The following is a 27694-nucleotide window of genomic DNA, read 5'->3' as shown; positions in this document are numbered from 1 at the left end:
TATGTTGTTATTATCTTAAACATTTCTTTGATTTCCAGTAAGTCTAAGTAATTTCCTTATGTTTGCTAACTTCTTTGCAAATTACCCGCCATAACCTTGGCCTATGCTCCCCTCTCCTTGTTGGGGGTGAGCTTTTTTTTTTCTTATTGATTCATAAGAGCTCTTTACATATTAAGGAGACCAGCTCTTTGTGATTTGGGTGGGTAAGAGGAGCCAGAAATTGAGAGAGGGGGAAGTCACTGCTCAAGGGACACATCTGAGAAGAAGTGGATCAGGAATTTGAAACGAGATCTGTTTAGCCATGTCTGGGGTTCTTTATTTTTTATTTTTTAAATTTATTAATTTTAGAGAGAGAGGAAAAGAGAGAGAGAGAGAGAGAAACATCAGATTGTTGTTCCATTTACTGATGCATTCATTGGTTGATTCTCACATGGGCCCTGACTGGGGATTAAACCCTCAACCTTGGCATATGAGGACGATGCTCTAACCAACTCAACTACCTGGTCAGGGCCATATCTGGGGTTCTTTACCACAGCCTCCATGGCACCTTCTCCTTTCCCTGGCTTTGCCCCTTCATGGCCCAGGAGCCCTGAGCTCCTACAATCTCAGAAAGGGGAGAGGCCTCTCACCAGACCCAGACATCCTTACTATATCACCAGCAGCAAACCCATTCTTTGGTTTCTTGTGTAGTTTGAATACTTGACACATACTAGGTAGTCAATACATAATATCTAGTATTACTGCTTTTCCAAAAAAAATTCCTTTTTAGCCCCATGTCTGGCCAGCTGCCTCCCCCTTTGAGCCAACCTTCTACCACCCCAAACATCGGTCACTCCCCAAGCAAGTTCCTCATGACTCCTAGCTTTTGCACATGCTATTCCACCTCTACTTGGGCCACTTCAAGAACTCCTGCTCATACACAAAACCCTATTTGGGTTTTCCTTTCTCTGGGAAGTCTTCTCTTACTCCTAGGCTGAGTTTCTAATTACAGATCCTGGATCCAGGGTTCTTGTGTTCCCTTTGGGCTTTCCAGGGTCCTACAGAAATAAGAAAAACCTCTCCAAGAAAAAAAAAAATCATTAGCTCAAAACTAAAAAAGCTGTAGAACCCAAGTGAACACATTTCATTCCACTGCTAGAAAAAACAAAACAGAACAACTACATCAACTTTATTGTCTAAGCCAATATTAAAAGACCTCTTCGGACAGTTAAAAACAACTTATCAGTCAGATATTTCTCACTTCAAAGAATTCTCAAGTATGTTTGTTGATTGCTGACTAACCCCATCCAATCATAAATCAAACAAAGTATTGTGGCCAAATAATTTCCAAAATAAAATTATAAAAATCTCTGTAGTGTTATTTTTCTTTTTAGTCAGCTTTATTACAGTATTATTTAAACACAATAAAATTCACTATTTTTAAGTGAACACTCTGATGAGAGTTGGACAAATGTATGTAGTCAGATATATAACCACCAATAGGAGGAAGACAAGAGACTATTTTCAAACCCCCCCAAATTTCCCTTCCCAGAAATCACTTCCCCCATCCCCTCTGCCCCAACCACTAATGTTCGTTCTTTCATATAGTCTCGTCTTTTCTGCAATGTCATATAACTGGAATCATGATTCCAGCACCAGTCCTTAGTGTCTGGCTCCATGGTCTCCTAGATCAAAACACCCAACCCTCTCCCATCAGATCCAAGAGTCCAGGCCCCCAGTCCCTCCTCCCTCAGACCCAGGAGTGTGGGAACCCCAGGCTAGTAAGGTCTTGGTTTCTGAGCATCGGAATTCTAAAATCCAGTCATGGAGTCTATGGGAACGGTGTTATTCTATTCTATCAATAAATAAATAAATAATAATAATAATAATTTTACAGAGAGGGGAAGGAGGGAGGGGGAGAGGGAGAAAAACATTGATGTGAGAAACATCAAAGGGTTGCCACTCGCTGTCGCCCGGACCAGGAAGAAAAGGCCACCTAGGCATGTGCCCCGACCGGGGATCAAACCTGCGACGTTTCAATCTACCGAAGGTCGCTGTAACCAACTAAGCCACACAGGCCAGGGCGTGAACACATTTTTAGACGAGGGAACAGGCTGATATTGTTGAAAGACACCCAGAATAACAGTTCTGAAGCGGCAGCTGCAGTATTCGAGTCCTGGTTTCATTCCAGAACGGCGCTGGGCCTCGCAGCAGAGCGAGTGTGACGTCAACCAACAGTGCGTAGGCCCCGCCCCAAGCCCGCCCCTAGCCCATGGCCACGCCCCCACCCCAGTAAACTACCATTCCCAGCAGTGGTAGCGGTCACGGCCCATCCCCATAGGTCCCTCTCTGGAAGCCCCGCCCCCATGCCCCGCCCCTTTCAGGAAGCCACCAGTTCAAGCGGGGAACTGCCCTTCCCCACGTGGACCTCAGGCCCCGGGCTCGCTAGAGCGGCTCGGGCTGCTGATCTGCGGGCGGCCGCACGCTGGGTCCCGCTCCGGTCCGGCATGAACCGCTACCTTGTGCCGGTGTCCCTGCTGGGCACGGCGGTGGGTGGCGCTGTGCTGCTCAGGTGAGTCTGCGCTGGCTCCGGTCGGCAGCCAAGGGAGGGAAGGCCGGGTGGAGACCACCCACTCTTCGCCCACCAGCTCACCCCGGGGAACCTGGGGACAAACCAGAGTCCCGAGATGGCAGGTCACCGCCAAGGTCACCGGTTCCGGGCCCTTGTAAACAGTTTGATCTAGTTGCTTCCGGACTTTTGACTGCTGAATTAAGTCATTCAGAACATATTTAATGAGCAGTTCCCGTCTGTCACCGGCTGGCCCAGGTGCAAGGAAAGTATATGCCAACCTAATCTTTCTTATCCGAAATCACAGAAACAAACAGAATTGTCCAAGCCGGCAAACGAAGAGTTGGTATTTATTGCACGGGACGTATCCACGGTGCTTGTCTGTCCTAGGCGAGTTCACTTAGAAAAACAAAAACCCAGCTGGCAAATATTCGGCAGAACTTCGTGCGTTTATGGAAGTGTTTCTGTGCGGTGGATAATGATTGCTATCACACATGGCTACTGCGCGCGGCTTATGCTATGCCTATAGTAACAATATGCAAAGCGTTCTTACAACAGTTAAAAAAAAAGGATTACCCGTATGTAATTTTATTAGTTATACAAGAAAAGAGATTGGCTGGGAGTTCGACCAGAAAGTAATTGGAATTGAATTATTATTATTATTTTTAAAGGGCATGAAGGATAGAGTGTAAATCTCTTTGAATAATTACCTTTGGGTTTATGTTTCTACTCTGTGATGAGGCTTCATTTTGAACTTGTTCCTTCTGATCTGATCATGTCTTTTTCATCTAGTTAGCTGGTATCTTGTTATTTATATTTCTTCATTTATTAAACTACTGCTCTGAAATAGGACCTAGCTTTTTTTTTTTTTTTGAAAGCGCTAGAAAATGGAATAAATAATATAAAATGATTACAATAAAATTCACTGGCCACTGTTTTTATTTTTATTCATACCGCTGTCTTTCAGTTCTGAAAAAGCTAAACAATACAATAATTTTTAAAAAACCGAGTGCCTAGTGGGGGGAAAGGATGGCTATTTATTTTTTAATTTTTAAAAAGTTTTATTTATTGCGTTTTTTGAGGGAGAGAGAGAGAGAGATTGATTTTGTTGTTCCACTTGTTCATGCATTCATTGGTTGATTCTTGTATGTGCCCAGACTGGGGAGCAAGCCTTAAACCTTGGCTTATTGGGATGATACTCCAACTCACTAAGCTACCTGGCCAGGGCCTTGCTATTTATTTTTAATTAATTTAAATTAAACAGCCTCAGGTGGCTGGTGGCTACAATACTGTACAGTGCTCTTCTTTCACCTGGAGATGGCATTGTTTATCTGGCCAGTCCCCTATGAGTGACATTTGGGTGTTCCCAGTTTTTGGCCACTGGGTATTGTGGATATAGTAGCGGCTTCGTGGTCTCCAAGGTTGTGCGCACCCTCATGCTCAGTACCAGAGGACATCGAGTTAAGGACCTTGAGTGGGGAGATGATCCTGGGTTGTCCTTGTGCCTTGTATCACAGGGTCCTTATAAGAGGAAGGCAGGAAGGTCAGAGTTAGAGTCTTGAAGATGAGAGTGAGACCCTGAGCCAAGGAACGGGGGAGGGGTACTAGAACCTGGAAAAGGCAAGGGAACCGATTGTGCCCAGGCCCTCCTAGAAGTAGCGCAGCCCGACACCGTGGTTTTGGCCCCATGAGACCCGTTTGGGAGCCTGACCTGCAGAACTGTAGGGGACTACATCTGCCTGGGTTGAACCATTTGTTACAGCAGCCATAGGAAACGAATACAGTAGCTCTTTCTAAAATAAAGAGATAGCACAGGAATTACAGGCATTAATATTCTAACAACCGTTCCTGGTATCAGATGGGTACTAGACTTACCGGAATGAGAACTTCATAAGGTATAGAAATGTTTAATCACTCTGTTGTTCACCTGAAACTCATATAATATTGTATATTAACTGTCATTGGAACTTAATACATTTTAACAATAGGGTTAAAAATGAAAAAGATTGTCACGACCTGGAGGCTTCCTCACTCCAGGGTGCGCTCCACCCTTTACCTGCAATGTGACAGCGGCTTCACAGAGTTATGCAATGTCATCTCCTTCTTTCAGTTGGGGGAACAGGAGCTCAGGGGGGTCATTTGCCTGGGACCGAACAGGTTGGGTCACCCATGGTGAGTGGACAGACAGATGGAACTGACAGTGCTATTTCTTGCCTTCAGGGACTATGTCGCCGGTGGGGCCTGTCCGAGCAAGGCCACCATTCGGGGGAAGACTGTCATTGTGACAGGTGCCAACACTGGCATCGGGAAGGAGACAGCCTTAGAGCTGGCCAGGAGAGGTGAGGGCCTGGGCGGCAGGAGGGTGGGGGCTGGTGGAACGGGGGAAGGGACTAACAAGCACAGACTGGCAGCTACAAAACAGTCCTGGGGATATGAAGTACAGCACAGGGAATATAGGCCATAATGTTGAGCCCTGGCTGGTGTGGCTCAGTGGATTGAGAGTCGGCCTGGGAACCAAAGGATCACCGGTTCGATTCCCAGTCAGGGCACGTGCCTGGGTTGCGGGCCAGGTCTCCAACTGAGGACGCGTGAGAGGCAACCACACATGGATGTTTCTCTCCCTCTCTTTCTCCCTCCCTTTCCCTCTCTCTAAGACTAAGTAAATAAAATATTAAAAAGAAAAAAAATTTTTTTTCTATCCTGAGCTTCCAGGAGGCAACATCATCCTGGCCTGTCGAGACATGGAGAAGTGTGAGGCGGCGGCAAAGGACATTCGAGGGGAGACCCTGAATCACCGCGTCAACGCGCGGCACCTCGACTTGGCCTCTCTGAAGTCCATCCGAGAGTTTGCAAGGAAGATCATTGAAGGTAGGAGGGAGGGTGTGGGATAGGCTCCTGGTGGCCAGGCTCTGAGGAGTCCAAATTAAACCAGGCCTGCACCTTGAGGCCTGCAAAGCCAAGAATCTTGACTGCCTTGTCTTTGACAGAGAAAGCTTGCTGACTTCTGCTCGGTAGGCAAACAAAGTCCCTCTGCATCAGCTTGGGTCCTCCAAGAAGCAGAGGCCAGGATGGGACCTGGGAGGGGAGTTAGCCAGGGGAAGAGGGGCAGAGAGTGGTTCATCATCCATTGTCTCCTGACTCTCTGTTTCTTTTTTATTTATTTTTTTAAAAGATTTTATTTATTTTTTTGAGAGAGGGCAAGGGAGGAGAAAGAGAGGGAGAGAAACATCAGTGTGTGGTTGCCTCTCATGCGCCCCCTACTGGGGACCTGGCCCACAACCCAGGCCTGTGCCCTGACTGGGCATCGAACCGGCGATTCTTCGGTTCCCAGGCCAGCATGCCATACCAGCCAGGGCCAAACTTCCTTTCCTTATGAGGATACCAGTCATGTTGGATGAGAGCCCACACCATGACCCCACCTTTACTCGATTACTTCTGCAAAGATTCCATTTCCAAAGAAAGATCACATCCACAGGGTTTGGGTGGACGCACATGTCCGGCGGACATTGTCAGCCCAGCCCAGGCTCGGAGCTGACACGTCTGCCCTGACCCCTGTCTTCCAGAGGAGGAGACAGTGCACGTCCTGGTCAACAATGCAGCCGTAATGCGGTGCCCACACTGGACCACCGAGGATGGCTTTGAGATGCAGCTTGGCGTGAACTACCTGGGTGAGGCGTCTGCCTGGGACGGAAGCAGGGCCCCTAGTGGGTCCGACGCAGGCTCTGGGAGGGGATACCCTCCTCCGCTCTCCGGGTCAGTCAGGTAGCCACTTGTGGGGTCACCCAGCAGCTCTGGAAGGGGCCCGTTCATCGCTGGACACTCAGAAAGTCTTCGGGATCCTCCATCAGTCTCTTGACCCTTTAACCCTTTGTCTGTCCTTCAGTCTCCATCTGTCCTCAGTCACTCTGTCATTCTATCTGTTGTCACGCTGAATGTACCTGGAGCTCTGTTAGTAAGGGCCTGAGGGGCAATGGGACATATTAAATCAGGGCCCACCATAATGACTTGATTTTAACTTGATTATCTCTGTAAGGATCCCATCTCCAAATAAGGCCACATTCTGAGGCTCTGGAGGGTTGGATTTCAACATCTTTTTTGGGGGGGAGTGAGGAGCCACAACTCAACCCTTAACACACGTTCGTATCATTCACATCCTATTGGCTGGGACTCAGTCACATGACTGATCTCGTTGCAAGGGAGTCTGGGAAAAGTAGTCTTTTACTTGGCCCTCTTGGGCATAGGCAAAAATTCTATTACTGAATAAGGAGTGGAGAACGGATTCTGGGGGTAGAAGGCAATCTCTTCCCTAGCTGACCTCATAGGGCTTGACATTTGGGGCTGGATAATTAATTCCTTGTTGTGGGGACTGTCCTGTGTGTTGTTGGATGTTGAGCAGCATCCCTGACCTCCACCCACTAGATGGCAGTAGTGTCCCTACTCTCCACAGTTGTGACCACCAAAATTGTCTCCAGATATTGCCAAATGTCCGCTGGGTGGGCAGGCGGGGCTGATGCTTCCGGTGGAGAACCAGAGTTATGGGGAGGAGGATGAGATCAGGTAACGTTCTCAGCATGCTCCTCAGCCCGTGGTCAGAGCTTAAGGACAGTTATCTCTTTGTCACCTTCCGTCCAGGTCACTTCCTTCTGACAAACCTACTGCTGGACAAGCTGAAGGCCTCAGCTCCTTCGCGGATCATCAACCTCTCGTCCTTGGCCCACATCGCTGGGCACATAGACTTTGAGGACCTCAACTGGGAGAAGAGGAAGTATGACACTAAGGCAGCCTACTGCCAGAGTAAGCTGGCCCTCGTGCTCTTCACCAGGGAGCTGAGCCGGCGGCTGCAAGGTGTGTGTGCGACGTCCTCGCCCTTTGTCTCTGAGACTGCAAGGGTCCTGCTGTGTGACCTTGGGCCCATGGGAGGTCAGGCATGACACACACACCACCAGGCTCCCCACTGGTGCCTGAGGCAGGCATCACTAATCAATCACACACCATCAGGCTCCTCTGGTGCCTGAGGCAGGCATCACTAATCAATCACACACCATCAGGCTCCCCACTGGTGCCTGAGGCAGGCATCACTAATCAATCACACACCACCAGGCTCCTCTGGTGCCTGAGGCAGGCATCACTAATCAATCACACACCATCAGGCTCCTCTGGTGCCTGAGGCAGGCATCACTAATCAATCACACACCACCAGGTTCCTCTGGTGCCTGAGGCAGGCATCACTAATCAATCACACACCACCAGGCTCCTCTGGTGCCTGAGGCAGGCATCACTAATCAACCACACACCACTGGGCTCCTCTCATGCCTGAAGCAGATATCACTAATCAATCACATTTTCACTGCCTATCCAGGACTAGCATCTGAGCCTTTGGTGCTCCAGGCCAGTGGAAATTTGGCAGAATCTGGAGACACTTAGCTGTCACTTTGGAGGGTTGGGGGGGATTTAAAAAAAAAATTATTTTTTAAATTTATTTTTAGAGGGGAAAGGAGGGAAAAAAGGAGAGAAACCACAATGTGTGAGAGAGACATTGATTGGTTGCCTCTCACACGCCCCCAGCTGGGGACCTGGCCTGCAACCCAGACATGTGCCCTGACCGGGATTCGAACTAGTGATCTTTAGTTCACAGGCCCGCGCTCAATCTACTGAGCCGCACCGGCCAGGGCTGGGGGTGGGTGTTGCTACTGGTATCTAACGGACAGAAGCTGGGGATATGGTTTGACACCTCCAGTGAACGGGTTAGAGAATGATCGGGCTTCAGTGTCCACAGTGCTGACATGGAAAAGCCTGCCATGTGCTTCTCATAGAGGGTGCGTGGGCCTGGAGTGGTAGCTTACCTGGGAGCTGGCCAGACCCACGCTGACCCACTGCTGCAGACCCTCTGGGGGTGGGGCCCAGTGGCCGGGGTTTCCCATGCCCGCCACGTGATTTCGTCACACACTCAGGTTCAGAGGCTCTGCTCAGGGCAGCCATGTGACAGAGCTGCCTCGCAAGATCAAAACACTTGGTGTGGAGGTTCAAAGCAAGAGGGTGATGAGGGTTCAAAGGCAGGAAACGGTGGAGCCCCAGAGCTCGGGGTGGATAGCATCAGGCTTCCTGGTAAGCAGTGAATCTGGCTTCCGTCTGCCATCCTTCCCTTCTGTCCCCAGGCACAGGTGTGACTGTCAATGCTCTGCACCCTGGTGTGGCCAGCACAGAGCTGGGCAGACACACGGGCATGCATAAATCTGCCTTCTCCAGCTTCACACTCGGTAAGTCCCCTCCTGTCCTGGGGTCCCCTTGCTGAACCCCTGCCTTCCCTACTTGAGGCCCCGGAACCTCCTTTAGGGTATTAGTCAGGACCAGTGGGATATACCTAAAGGGATTTAGAAAGATTCATTAGGAGAGATTGGCTCACAATTTATGGAGGTGGAGAAGGCCCACAATCTGCCCTCACACGCTGGAAGCCCAGGAAAGCTGATGGGTGGTGTAGTCAGTCTGAGCCTGCCACCTGGGAGCACCCATGTCTGACTGCAGGAGGAGGTGGACATCGCAATTCCAGGAAAGAGCGAAGTCACCCTTCCTCACCTTTTTGTTCTATTCTGGCCCTCAACTGATTGCATGCTGCCCCCCTGGGTCTCCTTTCCTCAGTCTATCAATCCACACACTCATCTCTCTGTCATAGCCGCACAGACACACCCAGAAATAAGGTTTCGCCAGCTCTCTGGTTGCCTGTTAGGCCAGTCAAGTTGACATAAACTTTTTTTTAATACGTTTTTATTTATTTTTTAAAGATTTTATTTATTTTTAGAGAGAGGGGAAGGGAGGGAGAAAGAAGAGGGAGAGAAACATCACTGTGTGGTTGCCTCTTGAGCGCCCCCAACTGGGGACCTGGCCCACAATCCAGGCCTGTGCCCTGACTGGGAATTGAGCCAGTGACCCTTTGGTTCGCAGGCCTTGGCTCAATCCACTGAGCCACACCAGCCAGGGCCAAGTTGACATAAACTTAACATCACACTCAGAGACCGTCTCAGGGAGTTTGCTCTGCTCTCTCCTCTGTATCATTTATGCTGCCAAGAACAAGTCACTTTTCTATGTCGAGCTGGTGTGCCAGCTGCAGAATAGCCCTGGGACACAGGCCAGAGCCCGTCTGACTGATGAGAAAGCCATATCTCATATTGGGAGCCCGTGGAGCCAACTCCTGGAGTCTTCTGTGCTTGGGGTCACCTCAGCATCACCCAAAACTAGCTGGGCCACCCAGGGGAGCGATTTCACCTCCCTGAGCCTCATGCAAAGGGAGAGCCAGAATAGTACCTGTGTCACTGTCACTGAGAGGATTAGATGAGACCTGTAAAAGGGCCAGCACAGTGCCTGGTTCAGGGTTTTTTTTGTTAAATTTTTTTAGAGAGAGAGAGAGAGAGAGACACTGATCTGTTATTCCATTTATTTATGCATCTTTTGGTTGATTTTTCACATGCCCTGACCAGGGATCGAACCCACAACTTTGGCGTGTCTGGGTGATGTGCTAACTAACTGAGCTACCTGGCCAGGGCACTTAGAACTTTATTACTAGCATCTGTAATCTTGAAAAACACTCACTGAGTGGGTGCCGGGTGTTAAGGATCTTAAGCTGAGGCTGGCGCTGGGGACATTTAATAAATAATTGTTATTTTTAAGCAAGATGAGGTATGGTGGGTATCCGGGGCTGATGAAAAGAAGGGAGAGCTTCCATATGCCCAGGAAAAGCTAGGGAGGCTTCCTGGGGGAGGTGGCTTTGGGACTGGTCCCTGCATCTGGAGGGATGGACTAGGGAAGAGACTTCCTGGTGGAGGGAACCACAAGAGCAAAAGCCTGGCGATGGGCTCTGTGGGACTCCAGAATGACTTCTGATCTCAGTGGGCCCTGTGTGCTGGGGTGGGTGGGGCTCTTTGTATCCTCTCTGCTTGTGTGTGCACTGAACACTCTGTGGGCTGATTGCAGGGCCCATCTTCTGGCTGCTGGTCAAGAGCCCCCAGCTGGCAGCCCAGCCCAGCACCTACCTGGCTGTGGCGGAGGAACTGGAGGGCATTTCTGGGAAGTACTTCGATGGACTCAAAGAGAAGGCTCCGGCCCCCGAGGCTGAGGATGAGGAGGTAGCCCGGAGGCTTTGGGCTGAAAGTGCCCGCCTGGTGGGCTTGGAGATGTCCTAGGGGTCCTCTGTGTGGGGACAGCCCCTCCCCAAATAACCTGGCAGCAGGCTTGGTGGACTGATCAGGACGGAGTTGCTAGACCCAGGCTGGCTGCCATGTCTACATCACCCTTTAGGTGGCAGTATCAACACTATGAGCCTCAAGGTTGAGAAACCTGGCTGCCATACCCGCAGAACCCTCCAGGTGGCAGCATTGGCCAGGCCAGAAGATTAAGGAACTTGGCCGCCATGCCAGCATCAGCCACGAGATGGCGGCATTGACCAAGGAATGCTGGCTGCCACGCTCACATCAGCCACGAGGTGGCAGCATTGCCCCTCTTTTCTGGCCACAGTGGATTGGACTAAAGGCGGGCACCTGACCCAGGGGCTGTCACAGGGGAGCCGAGTTATCAGATGCCGCTTTTGGGAACCTAAACTGGGGACTACCGAGGGAGGAACCGGCTCCCTCTGATGTGGGCCTCAGTGGGGAACAAGTTGTTGGACAGACACGTCAAGTTCACGGTCCTTTGTCGGACCTTGTACGCCTCCAAGCTCCTTCATGAGCCTCTGTTTCTCCAACTGTAAAGTGTGCAGAATCATTTGACTACGTCACAGACGGCAGGCTGAGCATTTCTTGTTGGAGAAAGTTTACTGAGGGTCTTAGTGTGCCTAACCCCGCCCAGTTACAGGGTGGGGGTGGGGTGGGGGCGTCTATTCGGAGAACAGGCCGACATAAGCCTGGTCCGGTATCCCTGAGCCATGCCCCGGACAGATGAGCAGCGCACCAGCTGCTGCTGCTGAGTACCCAGGATGCCTGGGGTCATGACCTTCCCTTGCTCTGTGAACTCTTCAACTAGCTCTTTAATAATAATAAAAAAAAAATCTGAGTCATAGGTTTTACTTTCTTCCTCTGTGCACGTGGGGAAGTGCAAATGAGCTGAACAAAAACAACTCGTATTTCTTCCTTTTAGGAAGCGGAGACGGCAGTTTACATATTACCAGGCCAGTCAACTAATCAGATGTTCACACGTTTAGAAATGCGGCCCTGGCCGGGCAGCTCAGTTGGTTAGGGCATCGGGTTTGATCCCAGGTCAGGGCGCATAGAAGAAGCAAGCAATGAATGCATGAATAAGTGGGACAACAGATCGATGTTTCTCTCTCTTCCTCTCTCCCTCTCAAAAAAAAAAAAAAGAAAGAAAAGAAAAAAGAAATGAAAGGATCCCTTCCTACATTTCCCTTGGCCACAGGTGTTGAAGTTTGGGTGTGTTCTCTATTAGAAGTGGTGCTGGCCCTCAGCTCAGGCACAGAAGCAAGGAGGGCGGCACCCAAAGCTCAGTAATCAAGAGATGTTTTGACATTAACTTAAATTCTGAGGGACTCCTGGAAGCCAGGGAAGCTGTGTCACATCATGTAACACACAGAATTCACAGAGTGACCCACACCAGGTGCTCGCAGTGCTGGGGAGGGGAACAAGGGGGGCAGCGGTGGAGGCAGAATCACAGGCAACCTGACACTTTACAAACGTGGTCAGCTTTCTGACTCAGCACCTCAGATCAAAGTAGCTGAAGGATACATTTGGGACGACCTGACTGGTAGGCAGCTTCTGACATGGACTCCCACTGGTCCCCGTCTCCCCGTGTTCCAGAAAGTCCAGGATTACCTCCCTCCTTTAAAGGTGGCTGATCAGCAACTTTATTGTATTTATATATTTATTTTCTTTTTTAAAACAATTTACTGGGGTGACATTGGTTAGTAAAATTATAGTTTTCAGGTACAATTCTACAAGACATCATCTGTATATTGTATTGTGTTCACCAGCCATGTCAAGTTTCCTTCCATCACCATTTATTCCCCCTGTACCCTCTTCTACCCCCACCAGCCCCCTTTCCTCAGGTAATGACCATACTAGCACTGTGTCTGAGTTTTCTTTTTTTTCTTAATCCCTTCACCTTTTCCACCCAGCCTGCAACCCCCCCTTCCCCTCTGACAGCTGTCGGCCTGTTCTCTGTATCTATGAGTCTGTTTCTATTTTGTTCATTAGTTTCCACATAAGAGTAAAATCATATGGTATTTGTCTTTCTGTGACTGGCTTATTTCACTCAGCATAATGCTCTCCAGGTCCATCTTTTTATTTATTTTATATTTGTGGCCAAGTAGTGTTTAATTGCATGAATGCACCACAGCTTTTTTCTCCACTCATCTACTGATGGGCACGCGTGCTGCTTCCAGGTCTTGGCTGTTATAAATAATTGATCAGCAAGTTTAATTCCATTAATTCCATGTACCACCTTCACCCTCCTTTGCCACGGGAAGTGAAAGGCTTGGGGATCAGATGTGGATGTCTCTGGGTGTCACCATTCCACCTGCCACTGTCCCTTTCAAAACCTGCTTTCTCAGTTTTTCTCACAACCGCCAGCCTCACTTGTGTGGTTTCTACCACTTCCTTTCTGTGTAAACAAGGCACAATCAGCTTCACTGGCGTTGCGAACGAATCAACTGAAATGAGATGTTACCACGAACCCCCCGCTGCCTGCTTCTAGAAAAAGCAAGGGGTGTCTTAGCAAGAAGAGGGCTGGAATTCCAGTTCTGATTCTGGAGCCTACATTTCTTTTCGGGGTGGGGGAGGGTGGCGGTTATGGGTCTAGACGAAAGGGGGAAGTCCTTCCCATTATGTGAACACGTGCAGTGCGGTTTGGCGTGGGGCTGATGCTAACCACAAACCCTCGAGGCCAACATCCGCTTCCTTTCCAAACCGAGAAACCCCAGGGACCACAGACAGTGACTCACACACACTGATGTCATTCTCCTCTCTGTCCTCGAAAGCTTTGAGGTGGCTCACAAGCCCGCTCTACCCTTCGCAGATGAAGGACGATAAAAATCAATCTAAAGATACCCTCAAAACCCACAGACGCCCAGACAGGGGGTTGTGGCAAAGGAACAAGCAGACCAAAGAGGCCAACGAGGAAGGGTGATGGTTGGGGGGAGGGGTGGCGGATGCTTCGCGGAAAGGAACCCAAGTCGGGGTGCAGCCTGCACATGCTCTTTGGGGTCTGGGAATTGTGCCAGATGCCACGGACTGCTGGTGACAGCTGGAGAAGGGACACTCTCTTAGAAGGGATTCGGGGGTGTTAGGACAGGCACTGGGTTCTGTGACATCATCATGATTCCATCTGCCTGTTTAACCCTCACCGGGGCCAGCTTCACCCTAAGGCTAGGGGTCTGCAGCGGGTTGACAGTGGCCCCGTAAATGTTAGGCCCACGTCCTGGTACCAGCACATGGGGCCTCATTGGGAAAGAAGGATTTTTTGTAAGAAGTTAAGGATCTCGAGATGAGATCATCCTAGATGATCCCGGTGGGCCCCAAATCCAACGACACGTGTCCTTACAAGAGATAGGAGAGCAGACACGTGGAGACAGGGGACAGAGAGAGGAATGATAGACCCCCAAGCGAAGGACCGGCCCTCCCAAGATGCAAAAGGCAAACCAGGCCTCCTGATGCTGTGACCTTGGATTTCTGGCCTCTGGAACTGGGAGAGAATAAATAATCAATGTGTCGCTTTAAGCTACCAAGGTGCTGATGGTCATTTGTTACAACAGCCTGGGGACACATAATACAATCCCTTTGGGGTCGCCAGACAGCTGCCAGAGTCCACTGAGGCCAGTTTCCTTCTTGTTTCTGTGATGTGGGAGAGAGACGCACTTCTGCTTCATCCATCTGATTATGTTCTGTGCTGTTTTTAAGAAAATTATTTATTTATTTTAGAGAGAGGGGAAGGGAGGGAGAAAGAGAGGGAGAGAAACATTGATCAGTTGCCTCTTGTACACCCCCCACCAGGGACCTGTAACCCAGGCATGTGCCCTGACTGGCAGTTGAACTGGTGACCTTTCAGTTCCCAGGCTGGTGCTCAATCCACTGAGCCGCAGCAGCCAGGGCTGTTACAGGTTTCTCTTAAACCCCACACATGCCCTGTACACATGCCAGGACCTCACGGATTTTGAGCAGTTTTGCAACACCACCACTGGGAGCATTTGGGGCTGGGTGCTTCCTTGCAGTGGGGAGGGGTGTGCTGTGCCCTGCAGGGCGTCACCAGCCTCCCGGATGCCAGTACCTCCTCCCCCTGCCCCGCCGGCGTGACCACCACGTTGTCTGCAGACACTGCCAGGTGGAAAAGTCACCCTCAGTGGAGAACCACACGTAGACAGAACCTATTCCCCGGGCTGTGAGCTTCAGGAGCTGCAAATGGGCAGCAGATGAGCTGGCCCTGCTCGCCGGCGCGCAGCGGGACCACGAGCGTCACCTGCGCTTAACTGGGACGGCGCTCAGCAGGGGGCAGGGCGACGCGCGGAGGCGCTTTGGGGTCTGACATCATCATGCGAACAGTGCACGTGATGGGAGGGCGGAAGCAGCCAAGAAAGACGGCCTCTGAGCAGTTCGTCCCTGGGGAGACGTGCCATGAAACCTGGGGTGCTCCTAGTGGACGGACTCTGCTGGAAGCCACACCCGGGGGCTTATAACAGCGGCCAACCTTCAAAGGAAATAAAACACCCGCCCTGGGGCCGTCTGAGGCCTGGGATCGGGGCCTTCGTGTGGACACACCTGAGACTCTGGACCTGCTCCTCCCCCCCAATTCTTGATTGCACGGTCCCTCCTCAAGCAGGGGTCTCCCAAGATAATGTTTATTCCCATTAAGAGCTGCCTGGCTAACGTGCGTCGATTGGTTGCACCTGGGGCCCACGTTTGGGCGTGGCCTGGAGGGCCTGCGGCTCAGGGCAGAAGGTGAGGCCGGCTGGGGAGAAGCCATGGATGGGAAGTTCCGTCCTTCCTCCTACTCACCCAAGGAGGAGCTGATTGATTTTAGAGAGAGAGGGCAAAGGGGGTGGGGGAGGGAAAGAGAGAGGAACATTGACCTGTTATTTCACTTACTGATGCATCAGTGGTTGCTTCTTGTATGTACCCTGATCAGGATCAAAACCACAGCCTTGGTGTATTGAAATGATGCTCTAACCACTGTGGTAACTGCGTTACCACAGTTTTTTTTTTTTTTAACCAGACCAAATAAGCAGATAGGGTTACCACATTCTTAAAGAAAAGAAAACAAAAACCCAAAAAAACAAAACAAACGAACAAACCTGTACATGATTTCATCACACGGACGTATCATATGGATGCCCGCACACCAGTCTGAGAAACTGTGTGAACGACGGCACTATCAGGCAGGCCTGAAATGGTGTGAACACCACCATCAGAAAGAGAAAGGGCGAAAATAATGAAAAGGCATTCAGGCAGATCAAGCACCGACTGTGGTCTGAGAAAGGTGACTTCCCAGCGATAAGAAAGTGGAGGGGAACCTTTTGGACTCTGCGTGGTCAAGGGAAAGTGGGGGAAATTAGGATTTTGCAGGAAAAAAAAAAAGAAACCTCTCCCCCTAATAAAAACCTGTACTTCACCATACTGCCAGCAGATGGCGCTCCTGTCCCAAAAATCTTCTCAAAGTCAACCAGGTGTGGTAAATATTTTAAAACACGGTTAAGGAAAAATGTAGGAATCACCCCAAACCACAGAAAGACACAGGCTTAAACAGTAGTTATCAGACACTGCCGCCAAAATACACCAGAAAACGAGAATCCAAAAATTCACCAGATAGACGCCTAAGAGTGGAATAGGCAGGTCACACCGTAACATTCTGTGGACGTGCCCCGCTTTGCCACCCGGGGTTCAGAGCGGCACTGCTCCCAGCAGCCAAAAGGCGGACGCAACCCAAGCGTGTGTCACCAGATTAAACGATAAACAAAACGTCCACCCACACAGTGGAATATTATGCAGCCTTAAAAAAGGAGGAAATTCTGACACCTGCTACAACGTGGATGAATCTTAAGGACATTATGCTGAGCAATGTGCCAGACACAAGAAGACAGTGTGTGGTGGCACTTATAGGAGGTGTCCAGAGAAGTCAAATCCATCAGGACAGACAGAAGGATGCTTACAGTGGTCCGGAGTGAAGGGGTGGGAGAGGAGTGAATTTGGGGAGGTTGGCGCTATGAGTGGAAAAATAGCCATTCATATCTCCAGCCTGAATTTGGGGGATGTGAGGGGCTCGTGGGAGAGCCGGGGAAGCTGCTCGTCTGGCCACCAAGAATTGGCGCCATAGCCCGGGAGCGGAGGGCTGAAGTGGATTGCAAATGAACAAAAAGAGGCTGATTCTCCTCATTGAAAATGGGGGGAAAGATGTCACCCTCTGTTTCTTAGAGCGCTTTATGTCAAACTGTGTCCCCAGCACGATGTTGGGAGCGGTGTCTTCCTCTTCTTTCCAAGCAAATATATATTTAAAATATTTATTTCTTTTTTATTGAAAAAAAAACAAACCCTCGCCTGAAGTTATGTTTATTGACTTGAGAGAGAGAAACATCAATCGGTTGCCTCCCGCACACACCCTAGATTGAGACTGAACCCACAACCATTAAAAAAAAAAGATTTTATTTACTTACTTTTAGAGAGAGGGGAAAGGAGGGAGAAAGAGAGGGAGAGAAACACCAATGTGCAAGAGATACATTGACTGGTTGCTTCTCACATGCCACCAATGGGGGACATGGCTGGCAACCCAGGCATGTGCCCTGACTGGGAATTGAACCAGTGACCTTTCAGTTCTTAGGCTGGCACTCAACCCACTGAGCTACACTAGCTGGGGCTGAACCAGCAACCTTTTGGTTCAGGATACAAGGCTCCAATCAACCCAGCCTCCTGGCCAGGGCTCCAATCAAGCATTTTTGTACCCAGCTCAACTCCTCTCTTTCCCGTGAGACCCAGGCATAACCGGTAAACACGACCTGATTTTTCTACCTTGGAAATGAACACAAGTTTGCCAAGATCTCTCCATGCCCCCAGGTGTTCCCCATTCAAGTTTGCCGAGATCTCTCCTTGCCCCAGGTGTTCCCCAGTGACCTTGGCACACCACCCACCCCAGCTACACTGGCTCTGCTTTTATCTTCAGCTGGGAATGTTCTTTGTGTTGGTCTTTCTCCCCTTTCCATTCCTTAGAATGTAGCTTGAAAGCTGCCAGGTTTCAAATTTTTTCACTGATACCCCGTGGAGGATAGTTTTCTCCATCTATCCCAGGAAGCCCAGAAGCCTCTGCTCTGATTCCTGCCCACTGCCCCTCCCCAAATCGCACATCACAGCGTCTTCTATGTGCTCAGTCTCGAGGCCCCCTGCCCCCACCCCAGAGCCCGCGCGCCGGGAGGGGCAGAGGAGCTGAGTCTTCTAGGATACGATGCTTTAGGGACCGGGTAACTTGCTTCCTCCAGTGATGAAAGTGCAACTTCGAGATCAGCTGTCCCTTCTCTGCGGTTGACACCTGCCGTTCAGCATAAAAATCACTATGGGAGTTCCTCAAAAAATTAAAAATGGAACTACTGTAGAGCCCATTGGATATGTATCCAGGGAAACCCAGATTACTAATTCAAAAGAACATATGCACCCGGGTTATCTGCAATAACCGAGGTGTGGAGGCAACCCCGGTTTCCACGGATAGAGGAGTAGGTACAAATATACAACTGAATATGGTCGCGCTACAAGGAAGAAAGAAAGTCTTGCCATTTGAGGAAATTCCACACTGGTTTCCACAGCGGCTGCACCGTCTGCATTCCCACCAGCAGCGCACCAGGGTCCCCATTTCTCCACATCCTCAACAGCACTTGTTTGTTGATTTGTTGATAATGGCCATTCTGACAGGTGTGAGCTGGTACCTCATTGTGGTTTTTATTTGCAGCTCTGATGGCTAGTGATGTTGAGCATCTTTTCATATGCCTTTGACCCTCTGTATGTCATCTGTGGAGAAGTGTTTGTTCAGGTCCTTTGCCCATTTTTAATTGGGCTGTCTGTCTTCCTGGTGTTGAGACGTGTAAGTTCTTTATATATTTTGGAGATCAATCCCTTGTCTGAGGTATCATTGGCAAATATGTTTTCCCATATGGTTGGTTCCCTTTTCATCTTGCTGATGTTTTCTTTGTTGAGCAGAAACTCTTTAGTTTGATGTGGTCCCATTTGTTTATTCTTTCCTTTATTTCCCTTGCCCTGGGAGATGTATCAGTGATAATCCTGCCATGTGGGATCATTGCTTTATAAAGGCTGAGTAATATTCCGTTCTATGGATGGACCACAGTTTGTTTATTCATTCCCTCATCCATCAGGGGACACGTGGTTGGGTCCACCTTTTTGCCTCTTGTGAAAAATGCTGCTATGAACGTGGGTCTGTAAAATTCTGTTCAGGTTCTGTCTTCAATTCTTTTGAGTCCGTACTCAGAAGTGACATTGCTGGGCCGCATGGTCATTCAACATTAAACATTTTGAGGAACCACTGAACTGTCTCCTGCGGAGGCCGCAGCATGTTACAGTCTTACCAGCAATGCGTGAGGGTTCCCGCTTCTCTGTGTCCTCACTGACATCTGTCACCATCTGTCCTGTTGCTGACAGCTGTCCCTGTAGGTGCGGAATGCTGTCTCCCTGGGGTTTTGATTTGCACAGCCCTGCTGAATGTCGGGAAGGGTCGGGGCCCCCTGAGACGTGGACAGTCATTCCACAGGCTGGTGACCAGAGATAAGGGGCTCTTTGGAGCCCATGTGCAAGTCATTCTGCTGAGGGGACAGCTCCAGCTTGATAAGTCTCAGTTAGGAAAACCAGGCTGGCGGGGGAAGGTCCCTCACCCACAGCACATCCTGTGTTGCTGCTCCAGCCCCTCGCGCTTCCCTCCTTCTGGGGCTCTGGAGCTCAGGATGGGCCGAGGAACCATGTCCCCCTCCCTGTCTGCCCGCTTCTGTCTCGGTGAGTCCCGGGGCTTGATCTGGGAGATGCCAAGGGGCGGGCAGCGGGCTACGAGACACATAATTTTTCAAAAGTGGCATGAGCCATGAATTCTGGAGCAAGAGGCGGCTTCTGAGGGTCCCTCGTTGGCTGGGTGGGGCCCAGGGAGGGGAGTGTTTGCCTGAGTGATTCTAGTCTGTTCAGGGCTGGCTCAGGAAGTGAACACAGGCACCCTAGTACTGGCTGCAGCTTTCTCCCACGACGCCACTGTAATAAAACGAAATAAAAAGTGGGCTCGGTGAACGCAGGGCTAGGTTGTAAGTTTAATCGGCCTGTTTCTCTCATGGTCCTGGGGCAAATGACCCTGCCATTTGCAGCAACGGGGATGACCCTGGAGGACATTATGCTAAGTGAGATAGCAAAAGTACGACATGATCTCCTTTATATGTGGAATCTAAAACCAAACTCACAGGCGCAGCGAGAAGGGCGATTACCGGGGCCTGAGGGTGAGGGAAACGGGGAGATGTTGCCCAAAGCGAACAAACTTGCAGTTAAGAGGGGGACACATTCTGGGGTCTAATGTACAGCATGGTGAGTACAGTTAACGACACTGTATTATATACCTGACAGTTGCTAAGGGAGCTGATCTCAAATGTTCTCACCACAAACAACGGTAATTACGTGATGAGACGGAGGTGTTAGCTACGGCTGCAGCAAACACCATGTGGGACCTAGAAGTGTATCAAGCCAACACGTGGTACTCCTTACACTCACACAGCGTTACAGGTCAACCGCATCTCAATAAAGCTGGAAAAAAATAAGAGATCCCCTCCAGCACACAGTCCCCTTCTCACATTAATTATCTAGTCGGAAGTGTGTGCCTGGGGCAGGGGTGCTGGAGGGAGCTGGGTTGAGGGGTGTACACAGTCCCTCTTGGCCTGTCAGAAGCAGCCGTGGGAAAGTAATATACTTAACATAAAACTGGCCATTAAGGACATTCACAGTGTCATGCAATCAACGTCTCTGTCCTCTCTCTAGTTTCAATACATTTTCACCCCTCCCAAAGGAAAGTCTGTACCCATAACAGTCACCCCTCCGCCTTCCCTCCCCCGCCCCCGCTCGCCACAGATCTCCTTTCTGTCTCTGGACAGATTTCTCTATTCTAGAAATATCAGATACATGGAATCAGACAATTGTGGCTATTATTATTATTAATTTAAAACCACACCCACGGATATTTTTTCTTGATTTTTATTTTTTTTTGAGAGAGAAGGAGACAGAGAGAGAAGCATATAGATCTGCTGCCTCCTGTAGGTGCCCTGACCGGCGATCCGACGGGCAACCTAGGTGTGTGCCCTGAACAAGAATCGAACCCATGACCTTTTGGTGCACAGGAGGATGCTCCAACCAATTGAGCCACAATAGTGGCCTTTTATGGCTACTTTCTTTCACTTCAATTAAGTGTGTGTGCATCTTTCAAAGCAATGATGATGGAAGACGTATAATGCATGCACATGTCTTATCACTGCGCCCAGCACACAGGAAGTGCGGGTTCCCATAAGGCCCTAGCATTTGTCCTTTCTTCTGTCCTCAGGTCTGTGTCTGGGGCACGTGATACAAGCTCAGATCGGTGAGTCCGGATCCCTTCTCTGGGTTCAGCCAGTGAGAGGGCAGGAGGGGCGAGGGCCCAGCTGATGCCCGGGCTCTGCTTCTGTTCCAGGCCTGCTCCCCAAACCCTCCCTCCAGGCTACGCCCAGCACCCTTGTGCCCCTGGAGAAGGCGGTGACCCTCCGTTGCCAGGGTCCCCCAGACGTGGACCTGTACCGCCTGGAGAAACTGAGATCGCGAAAGTATGAGGACCAGCCAGTCCTCTTCATCCCGGCCATGAAACGGGATTTTGCTGGACGCTACCGTTGCTCCTACCAGAACGGGAGCCGCTGGTCTCCACCCAGTGAGGACTTGGAGCTGGTCGCTACGGGTAACCGGCTGGGCCGGGGTGGGGTGGGCACTGGATGTGTGGCTTCGGGGCTACGTGGTGCTCAGCCCTGGGCTCTGAGAGGGTGGAAATGGGCATGACAACGATAGCAAACTCAGTGTCCCAGGGGCCCAGGTTAGGGTGGGGGCGAGTGAGGCACTGGCCTTGGGTGCCAAGTGTAGGGGAGGAAGCCCCCAAACTCAGCTATCAGGATAAATAATATGTCAGGCAATTTCTGCTTCCAAAAATTAAAATCAATGTCACCAACATGCACTACGTACAAAACACCACAATTAAAAAAATCCTCACCTGAGGATACGCTCATTGATTTTTAGAGAGAGGAAGGGGGAAGAGAGAGAGAGAGGAAGAGAAACATCGATCAGTTGCTCCCCATACGCACCCTGACTGGAGATTGAACCTGCAACCTAGATATGTGCCCTGACCAGGGATCAAATCCACAACCTTTTGGTGCACGGGATGATGCTCTAACCAGCTGAGCCACCCAGCCAGGGCTCTTTCTAACACATTAAAAAAATTATTTTTCTCCTGGCTGCTGTGGCTCAGTGGATTGAGCGTCGGCTTGTGAGCCAAATGTCGCTGGTTCGATTCCCAGTCAGGGCACATGACTAGGTTGCACGTCAGGTCCCCAGTTGGGAACACGAGTGAGAGGCAACCACACAGTGATTCTCTCCCTCTCTTTCTCCTTTCCCCTCTCTCTAAATAAATAAATAGACAAACAAATAAATAAATTATAAAAAATTATTTTTCTGAAGAAAATTTCAATTTCAAAAATATCATTGATGAGTTTGCTTCCATGAAAGCCAGACCCTCATATGATAAGAAATCATATTTATTATTTTTTGGTCCAAATACAATATTTAAACTTGATATAATGTGGTGAGTTTTAATACCTTACTTTAAAAATACCTTAGTATTTCTTTTGACATTCTATTAACCATAAAACATATGTTAGGATCGTTTGGGGCCCTGGCCTCAGCTTCAACGCGACCCCAGTTTTGATATTTTTTCACTGTGGATATGTTTGCATTAATTTTGACTTTAAAATTGTGTTGAAACAGTATTTATCTTGATTACTACTGAGTGTCCTTCCCACCCCTTCACTTCTGCATCCAAAGGCGGGCTGTCAGAGCAGCCTTGCTCTGGGGAACCACGTGGAGACCACTGTGGGGCAGGGAACAGGGTGGAGGGGAAACGGGGAAGGGGGTGGAGGGGAGAGGCAGCTCCCGGCCCGACTCGAGGGCTCATAGGAGCAAGGGGGAAGGGGGGGCAAGGGAATGGGGAGCAAGGGCATGGGGACTCCCGGTCCTGCACGCGGCCTGCAGGAGTCTCACCTGCACTTCTGCAGGTGCGCTTTTTAAACTTGGCAATGGCACATTTCAGTGAGGGTGAGTTTGCTTATTAACGTATTCAGTAGGTCATTTGCATCTCATTGCTTTCCCCGCCCACCAGGTGAGTTAATTAACATATCCCGCCAGCAGGGCTAAGTCCATTAACATATCCCCAAGGGAGCCCCGCCAGGGCCAGGCTTATTAGCATGTCCGGTGCAGCTCTGACCAGAGCCCACGTGTGCGTTCTCGCTGCCTCCATGTTCAGACGAGTCCCTCACTGTCTCAATGTAACTCATGATGCGTGGTCATGGGTCCATCAGGTGCCACGCGCACCTCGGCGACCAGCCCAAATCCCATGTTTGCATTCAGTGTTCCCCTCACCACCTTACTTAACGTTGCACCTGCCCTCTCGTGGGCCACGCACGTTTACTTACTTCTCCTGGGTATCGCCCGTTCTGTCCTCTGGATGGGAACTTTACTTCTGAGCACAGAGGTGCACACTCGAGACTTGCTACGGAGAAAACAATGGTTGCATTAATGAGCGAGCCGTGATGCTCAGGCGGCTTCTGTCGGGAACACCGGGCACCCCACGATGGTCATGAGATCATATTCTATACATATGGCAGTGCGGGCTATTTCAGGACCAGGGAGCTGAGGGCCTGTGTCTGTGAAGGGCAACTCAGCTCATGACCTCGGATCACGTATTTAGCATTGGGTGCCTTAGTCCCATTCATGAGAAGGGCGTTTCCATGGTGATGGCTCCACAGGTCTTTGTGAGGACTCAGTGCATTGATATCAGCCTCGGGCTTGGAACAGCACCTGGAAGCTGGGACTTGAACACAAGGTAGCAATATAACTACGGTATCCTGGAACCGAAGCTTACGATACAATACGCGCTTGACGACTTCGTTACTTACCATCGTATTGTGAGCTAGGCGCTAGGTACTCCGCTAAATGCGGAATGCCTGCTGCTTCATTCAGTCAGTCCCGTTCTGTAGTACAGAACCCTGAGACACAGATAGAGGGGAGTTTACGGCCAGGCTCACACAGCCCCGAAGTGGCAGGACCAGGAGTTACGCCCGGGCGCTGCGGTGTAACCTCAGTCTTGTTCCCTTAACCCCTTTGTGAGCTGGTGGGAGGTGGTCGCTCCAGAATGGACACACCTGGAAAGTCCCCTAGCTCTCAGGGAGGTGGCGGTACCGTCCCACTCCCAGTGGGGACACTGGCCACCGTCTTTAATACCTGAGTTCCCTTCACCCCCAGGAGTCTTTGGCAAGCCCACACTCTCAGCCCAGCCCAGCCCAGTGGTGTCCCCAGGAGGGGATGTGACTCTACAGTGTCAGAGCCAGTATGGTTTTGACCGATATGCTCTGCACAAGAAGGGGGACAGGGGAACCTACAAGGGGCCCGAGAGGTGGTACCGGGCCGATTTCCCCATCATCACGGTGACGGCGACCCACAGCGGGACCTACCAATGCTACAGCTTTTCCAGCGGAGCCCCGTACCTGTGGTCGGCCCCCAGTGACCCCCTGGAGCTTGTGGTCACAGGTAAGGGGGTGCAGACTAGACCCTTCTCCCTCTGGTGTGCAGGCCCTGGGGCAGGTTCCAAGGGGGAGGGGCCCATAGGTGCAAAGGATACACTTTACATTAACACCAGCATTCCCCACCTCCCAGGGGTCTTTGCTGAGTTTTCTCTGTAATCCCAGGCCAGGCGACATGATTCCACTCACTACACAGTAGGTTTTTTCTGTACACACACACACACACACAGACACATACACATACACACACTCACACAGCAGTTAATAGAGCAAACAGTGTTCAAAGGCACATCCAATACATGTATAATTGTGACTGTGATAACCACTGTGTGCTAGAGGTACATAGTCTAACCATCATGCTGTGCACCTGAAACTAATACATTGAATGCCAACTGTCATTAAAGAATTTTTTAAAATGATAAAAAAGAAGTACATAGTTCGGTTAGCGCCTAGAATGGGAGGCTTCTCTGAGCAATCCATGTTTGCTGTGGGCCTCAGGGCAGAGGTGTCTGGGTGGAAGGGGTGGGCTGCCGGTGAGCGGAATTGGGGCGGGGGGGAGGTTGGCTGATTGATGCCGCAGGAGGCGGGAGGGGGGTGCAAGATGGGGAAGGGCTGAGTTTTGTTCCTCCCACGCGGGTATCTGCCGCCTTCCCCAAGCTCATCACTCCCTCTGTAACAGGTCAGTCCTGAAGGGCTCACCCTGGTGCTGGAGTCCAAGGCACATGGGCCAGCTCTTTTCTGTCTCCTCTGTGTCCAGGTTTCTGAACTGGATGCACTTGTCCCTTTCACGGATTTGCTGTATGAGAAAAACCCCTTGTTTCTTCCCATAAAAAACAGCGAGGATCACAGACAGATAGATATTATTATGCTGCCCATGACCCTGTCGCCTCCTCTACCTACAAGAGCAGGGTTTGTTCCCAGGAACAAAATAAGGATGCATGTCAGAGAGACACAGAAAACGGGCAGAAGGGGGGTTCCCCTTGCAGGGATGAGGCTGTCATTACCCATTAGCCCCCAAATGTGCTAGGACTGCCTTTTGAATGCTACTGAACACCCATGACAGCCTGGTGACATAAGCTTTACGTGGATTTTTCCAGGTGAGGAATCTGGGTGGCAGAAATGTTTCATCTTCTTGCTCAGAACCTGCAGCTAACAGTGCACAGAACTCCTTCTTTTTCTGATTTCTCAGGGACCACGGTGACACCCAGCTGGTTACCCACAGGAGCACCTTCCTCTGTAACAGGCAAGTCCTGAAGGGTTCGCCCTGGTGTCTGGCGTCCAAGGCACATGGCCTTCTTCTTTTCTTTCTCTTCTGTGTCCAGATTTCTAACTTTGACTCACTTGTCTATTTGCTTTATTATAAAAATCCTTGATTTCTGCCCATAAAAAAGGTGAGTGTTGTAGTAGTAGACAGATATCATTATGTTTCCCACATCCCCACTTATACCCAGCCTCAGGGTGTTGGTTTATGTCTAATGCATACAAGAATATCTAAGTGGTTTCTAGGATTGTATGTTCCTGGACTCCATGCCTGAGTCTCTGACTCCTTCGGTTAGTGGTTCTCAAATGTTCGCGGGCCTGAAAAGTGCCTGAGGGGCTTATAAAGAATAGATTTCTTCCCTGGCTGGTGTGGCTGAGTGGATTGAGTGCCAGCTTGTGAACTGGAGGGTCCCCGGTTCGATTCCCGGTCAGGGCACATGCCTGGGTTGTGGCCGGGTCCCCAGTGTGGGGCATGCGAGAGGCAACCACACATCGATGTTTCTCTCCTCTTTCACCCTCCCTTCCCCCCTCTGTATAAATAAATAAAAATTAAAAAGAATAAATTTCTGGTCTCATGGGGTTTCTGATTTAGGTGGTCTGGGCTAGGGTCCAGTAATTTTCATGTCTAACAAGTTCCCAGGTGAGGCTGATGTTGCTGGGCTGTGATGTCACTGCGCTAAGTTCTGTGTGAGCTACAGAGCTCCCCCATTTCCTCTTTCTTCAATCCTCACCTGAGGATCTATTTATTGCTTTTAGAGAGAAAGAGAGAGAGGGAGAAACATTGATGTGAGAGAGAAGCATCTGTCTCCTGGATGTGCCCTGACCAGGGATCGAACCCACAACCTTGGTGTATTGGGATGACACTCTAACCACCTGTGCTACCCAGCCAGGGCTGTTGCTAGTTTAAGTTTCACATCGACAGGGGTAGAAGAGATAGTTCAATCCTTTGACACTTACTCTTTTTGATCCCAGAGACCTCTAGGAAGAATATCACCATCTCTCCAATGGGTGAGTAAGGGGTCCTATCTGGACCTTCCTTGTCCCTGTGCCTGTGTCTTTATCTGAAGCTGACGGCTTTCCCTATGCAGAAGCTATAGCTTCGTGAGCTTGAATCCTGGTGTATAAAGTATTAAGGGGAGGGGAGATAACATGCAGAGCTCAGAACCGGGCAGTCAGATCAGGTAGGAAGGTTCAGATCATCTAGAGGATCAGAGAAAGATCAATCCCATCTCCCTGCCTACGCCTTGTAACAGTCTTCTCTTCCACAATTATCCAAAGAGATAGGTCGCATCTGTGCACGACACTGGAGGCCTGTGAGGGTGTGTGTGGGAGAGGTAATATCTAGGGAACTGGACGTATATCTAGCCTTGACTCTGAGGAAGAGGGGAGGGGCCCTCTAGGAAGGAGATTGGCATCCTTGCTAGCAGAGAGGAATAGGATCTCAGATGAGGCATGTGGCATGAGAAACCCGAGATGTGGCTTGGAGCTTGTCCCAGAGGTGGGTTCTTACCACCTGCTTCTGTCTCTTCCTTCCTCAGGAACCGCCCGCCAGTACTACGCCAAGGCTAACCTGGTCCGGATATGCCTTGGGGCTGTGATTCTCATCCTCCTGGTGGGGATCCTGGCAGAAGATTGGTACAGCCAAAAGAAATTCCTGCAGCACCGGGTCAGAGCTGTCCACAGGCCACTGCCACCCCTCCCGCAGACCCAGAAATAACAGTTATCAGGATGGACGCTGACCAGATGGTCATAATCATGATTGCCACCATTAGAATCCCAAGACTTGGTTGTGTCTAAGAGATAGGCCATGAGAGCTTGGAGGGGCCCTAGAGTGTGGATGGAGAATGTGGGGTGTGAGACAAAGGTGACAGAGGCTACCACTGTGGAAAAGGGTGGCACTCCATCAAGGAGCTGTTGAGTCAGTGTCTATTTCTTTGGCTTTCTGCACAAGGACTCCCTCTGTTTGGGATAAAAGGAGTCTAGTCTCCTCACTGATGTCTTACACAGTTTGGATCCTTTGACTCCCTCACTGGATATAACACTTACCTCTTTCTTCAACCTTTTCTCATATG

At 50.2% G+C, this 27694-nt stretch overlaps 2 protein-coding genes across 2 annotated transcripts; both read left to right on the top strand.

Moving 5' to 3' along the window:
- The first annotated feature begins 2368 nt into the window (after window positions 1-2368).
- Window positions 2369-11585, top strand: RDH13 (retinol dehydrogenase 13). The gene is made up of 7 exons (XM_090260368.1): window positions 2369-2551; window positions 4769-4887; window positions 5261-5416; window positions 6112-6216; window positions 7181-7393; window positions 8704-8805; window positions 10514-11585. The coding sequence occupies exons 1-7, from the start codon at window positions 2487-2489 to the stop codon at window positions 10720-10722; spliced, it is 969 nt and encodes a 322-aa protein (XP_090116494.1). The 5' UTR covers window positions 2369-2486; the 3' UTR covers window positions 10723-11585.
- Window positions 11586-19394: 7809 nt separating this feature from the next.
- GP6 (glycoprotein VI platelet) lies at window positions 19395-27363 on the top strand. Its single transcript, XM_090259507.1, has 7 exons — window positions 19395-19518; window positions 21092-21127; window positions 21218-21475; window positions 24085-24369; window positions 25552-25605; window positions 26595-26630; window positions 27161-27363. The coding sequence occupies exons 1-7, from the start codon at window positions 19470-19472 to the stop codon at window positions 27337-27339; spliced, it is 897 nt and encodes a 298-aa protein (XP_090115633.1). The 5' UTR covers window positions 19395-19469; the 3' UTR covers window positions 27340-27363.
- Window positions 27364-27694: the final 331 nt, after the last annotated feature.

This window comes from Furipterus horrens, unplaced genomic scaffold (genome assembly GCF_987537825.1).
Source record: "Furipterus horrens unplaced genomic scaffold, mFurHor1.1.pri manual_scaffold_13, whole genome shotgun sequence".
Taxonomy (NCBI): Eukaryota; Metazoa; Chordata; class Mammalia; order Chiroptera; family Furipteridae; genus Furipterus; species Furipterus horrens.
The sequence above is the reverse complement of the archived record's forward strand: the minus strand, read 5'-3'. Positions and strand labels throughout refer to the sequence as shown.

What these genes read in the sequence shown, in the direction of transcription:
- GP6 (XM_090259507.1), top strand. Translation starts at nt 19,470, where the DNA reads ATGGGCCGAGGAACCATGTCCCCCTCCCTGTCTGCCCGCTTCTGTCTC. An exon ending in GTCTGCCCGCTTCTGTCTCG is followed by an intron (nt 19,519 to 21,091) that starts GTGAGTCCCGGG and finishes TTCTGTCCTCAG; the next exon opens with GTCTGTGTCTGGGGCACGTG. An exon ending in TATCACCATCTCTCCAATGG is followed by an intron (nt 26,631 to 27,160) that starts GTGAGTAAGGGG and finishes TTCCTTCCTCAG; the next exon opens with GAACCGCCCGCCAGTACTAC.
- RDH13 (XM_090260368.1), top strand. Translation starts at nt 2,487, where the DNA reads ATGAACCGCTACCTTGTGCCGGTGTCCCTGCTGGGCACGGCGGTGGGT. An exon ending in GGTGGCGCTGTGCTGCTCAG is followed by an intron (nt 2,552 to 4,768) that starts GTGAGTCTGCGC and finishes TCTTGCCTTCAG; the next exon opens with GGACTATGTCGCCGGTGGGG. An exon ending in GCTTGGCGTGAACTACCTGG is followed by an intron (nt 6,217 to 7,180) that starts GTGAGGCGTCTG and finishes CCTTCCGTCCAG; the next exon opens with GTCACTTCCTTCTGACAAAC.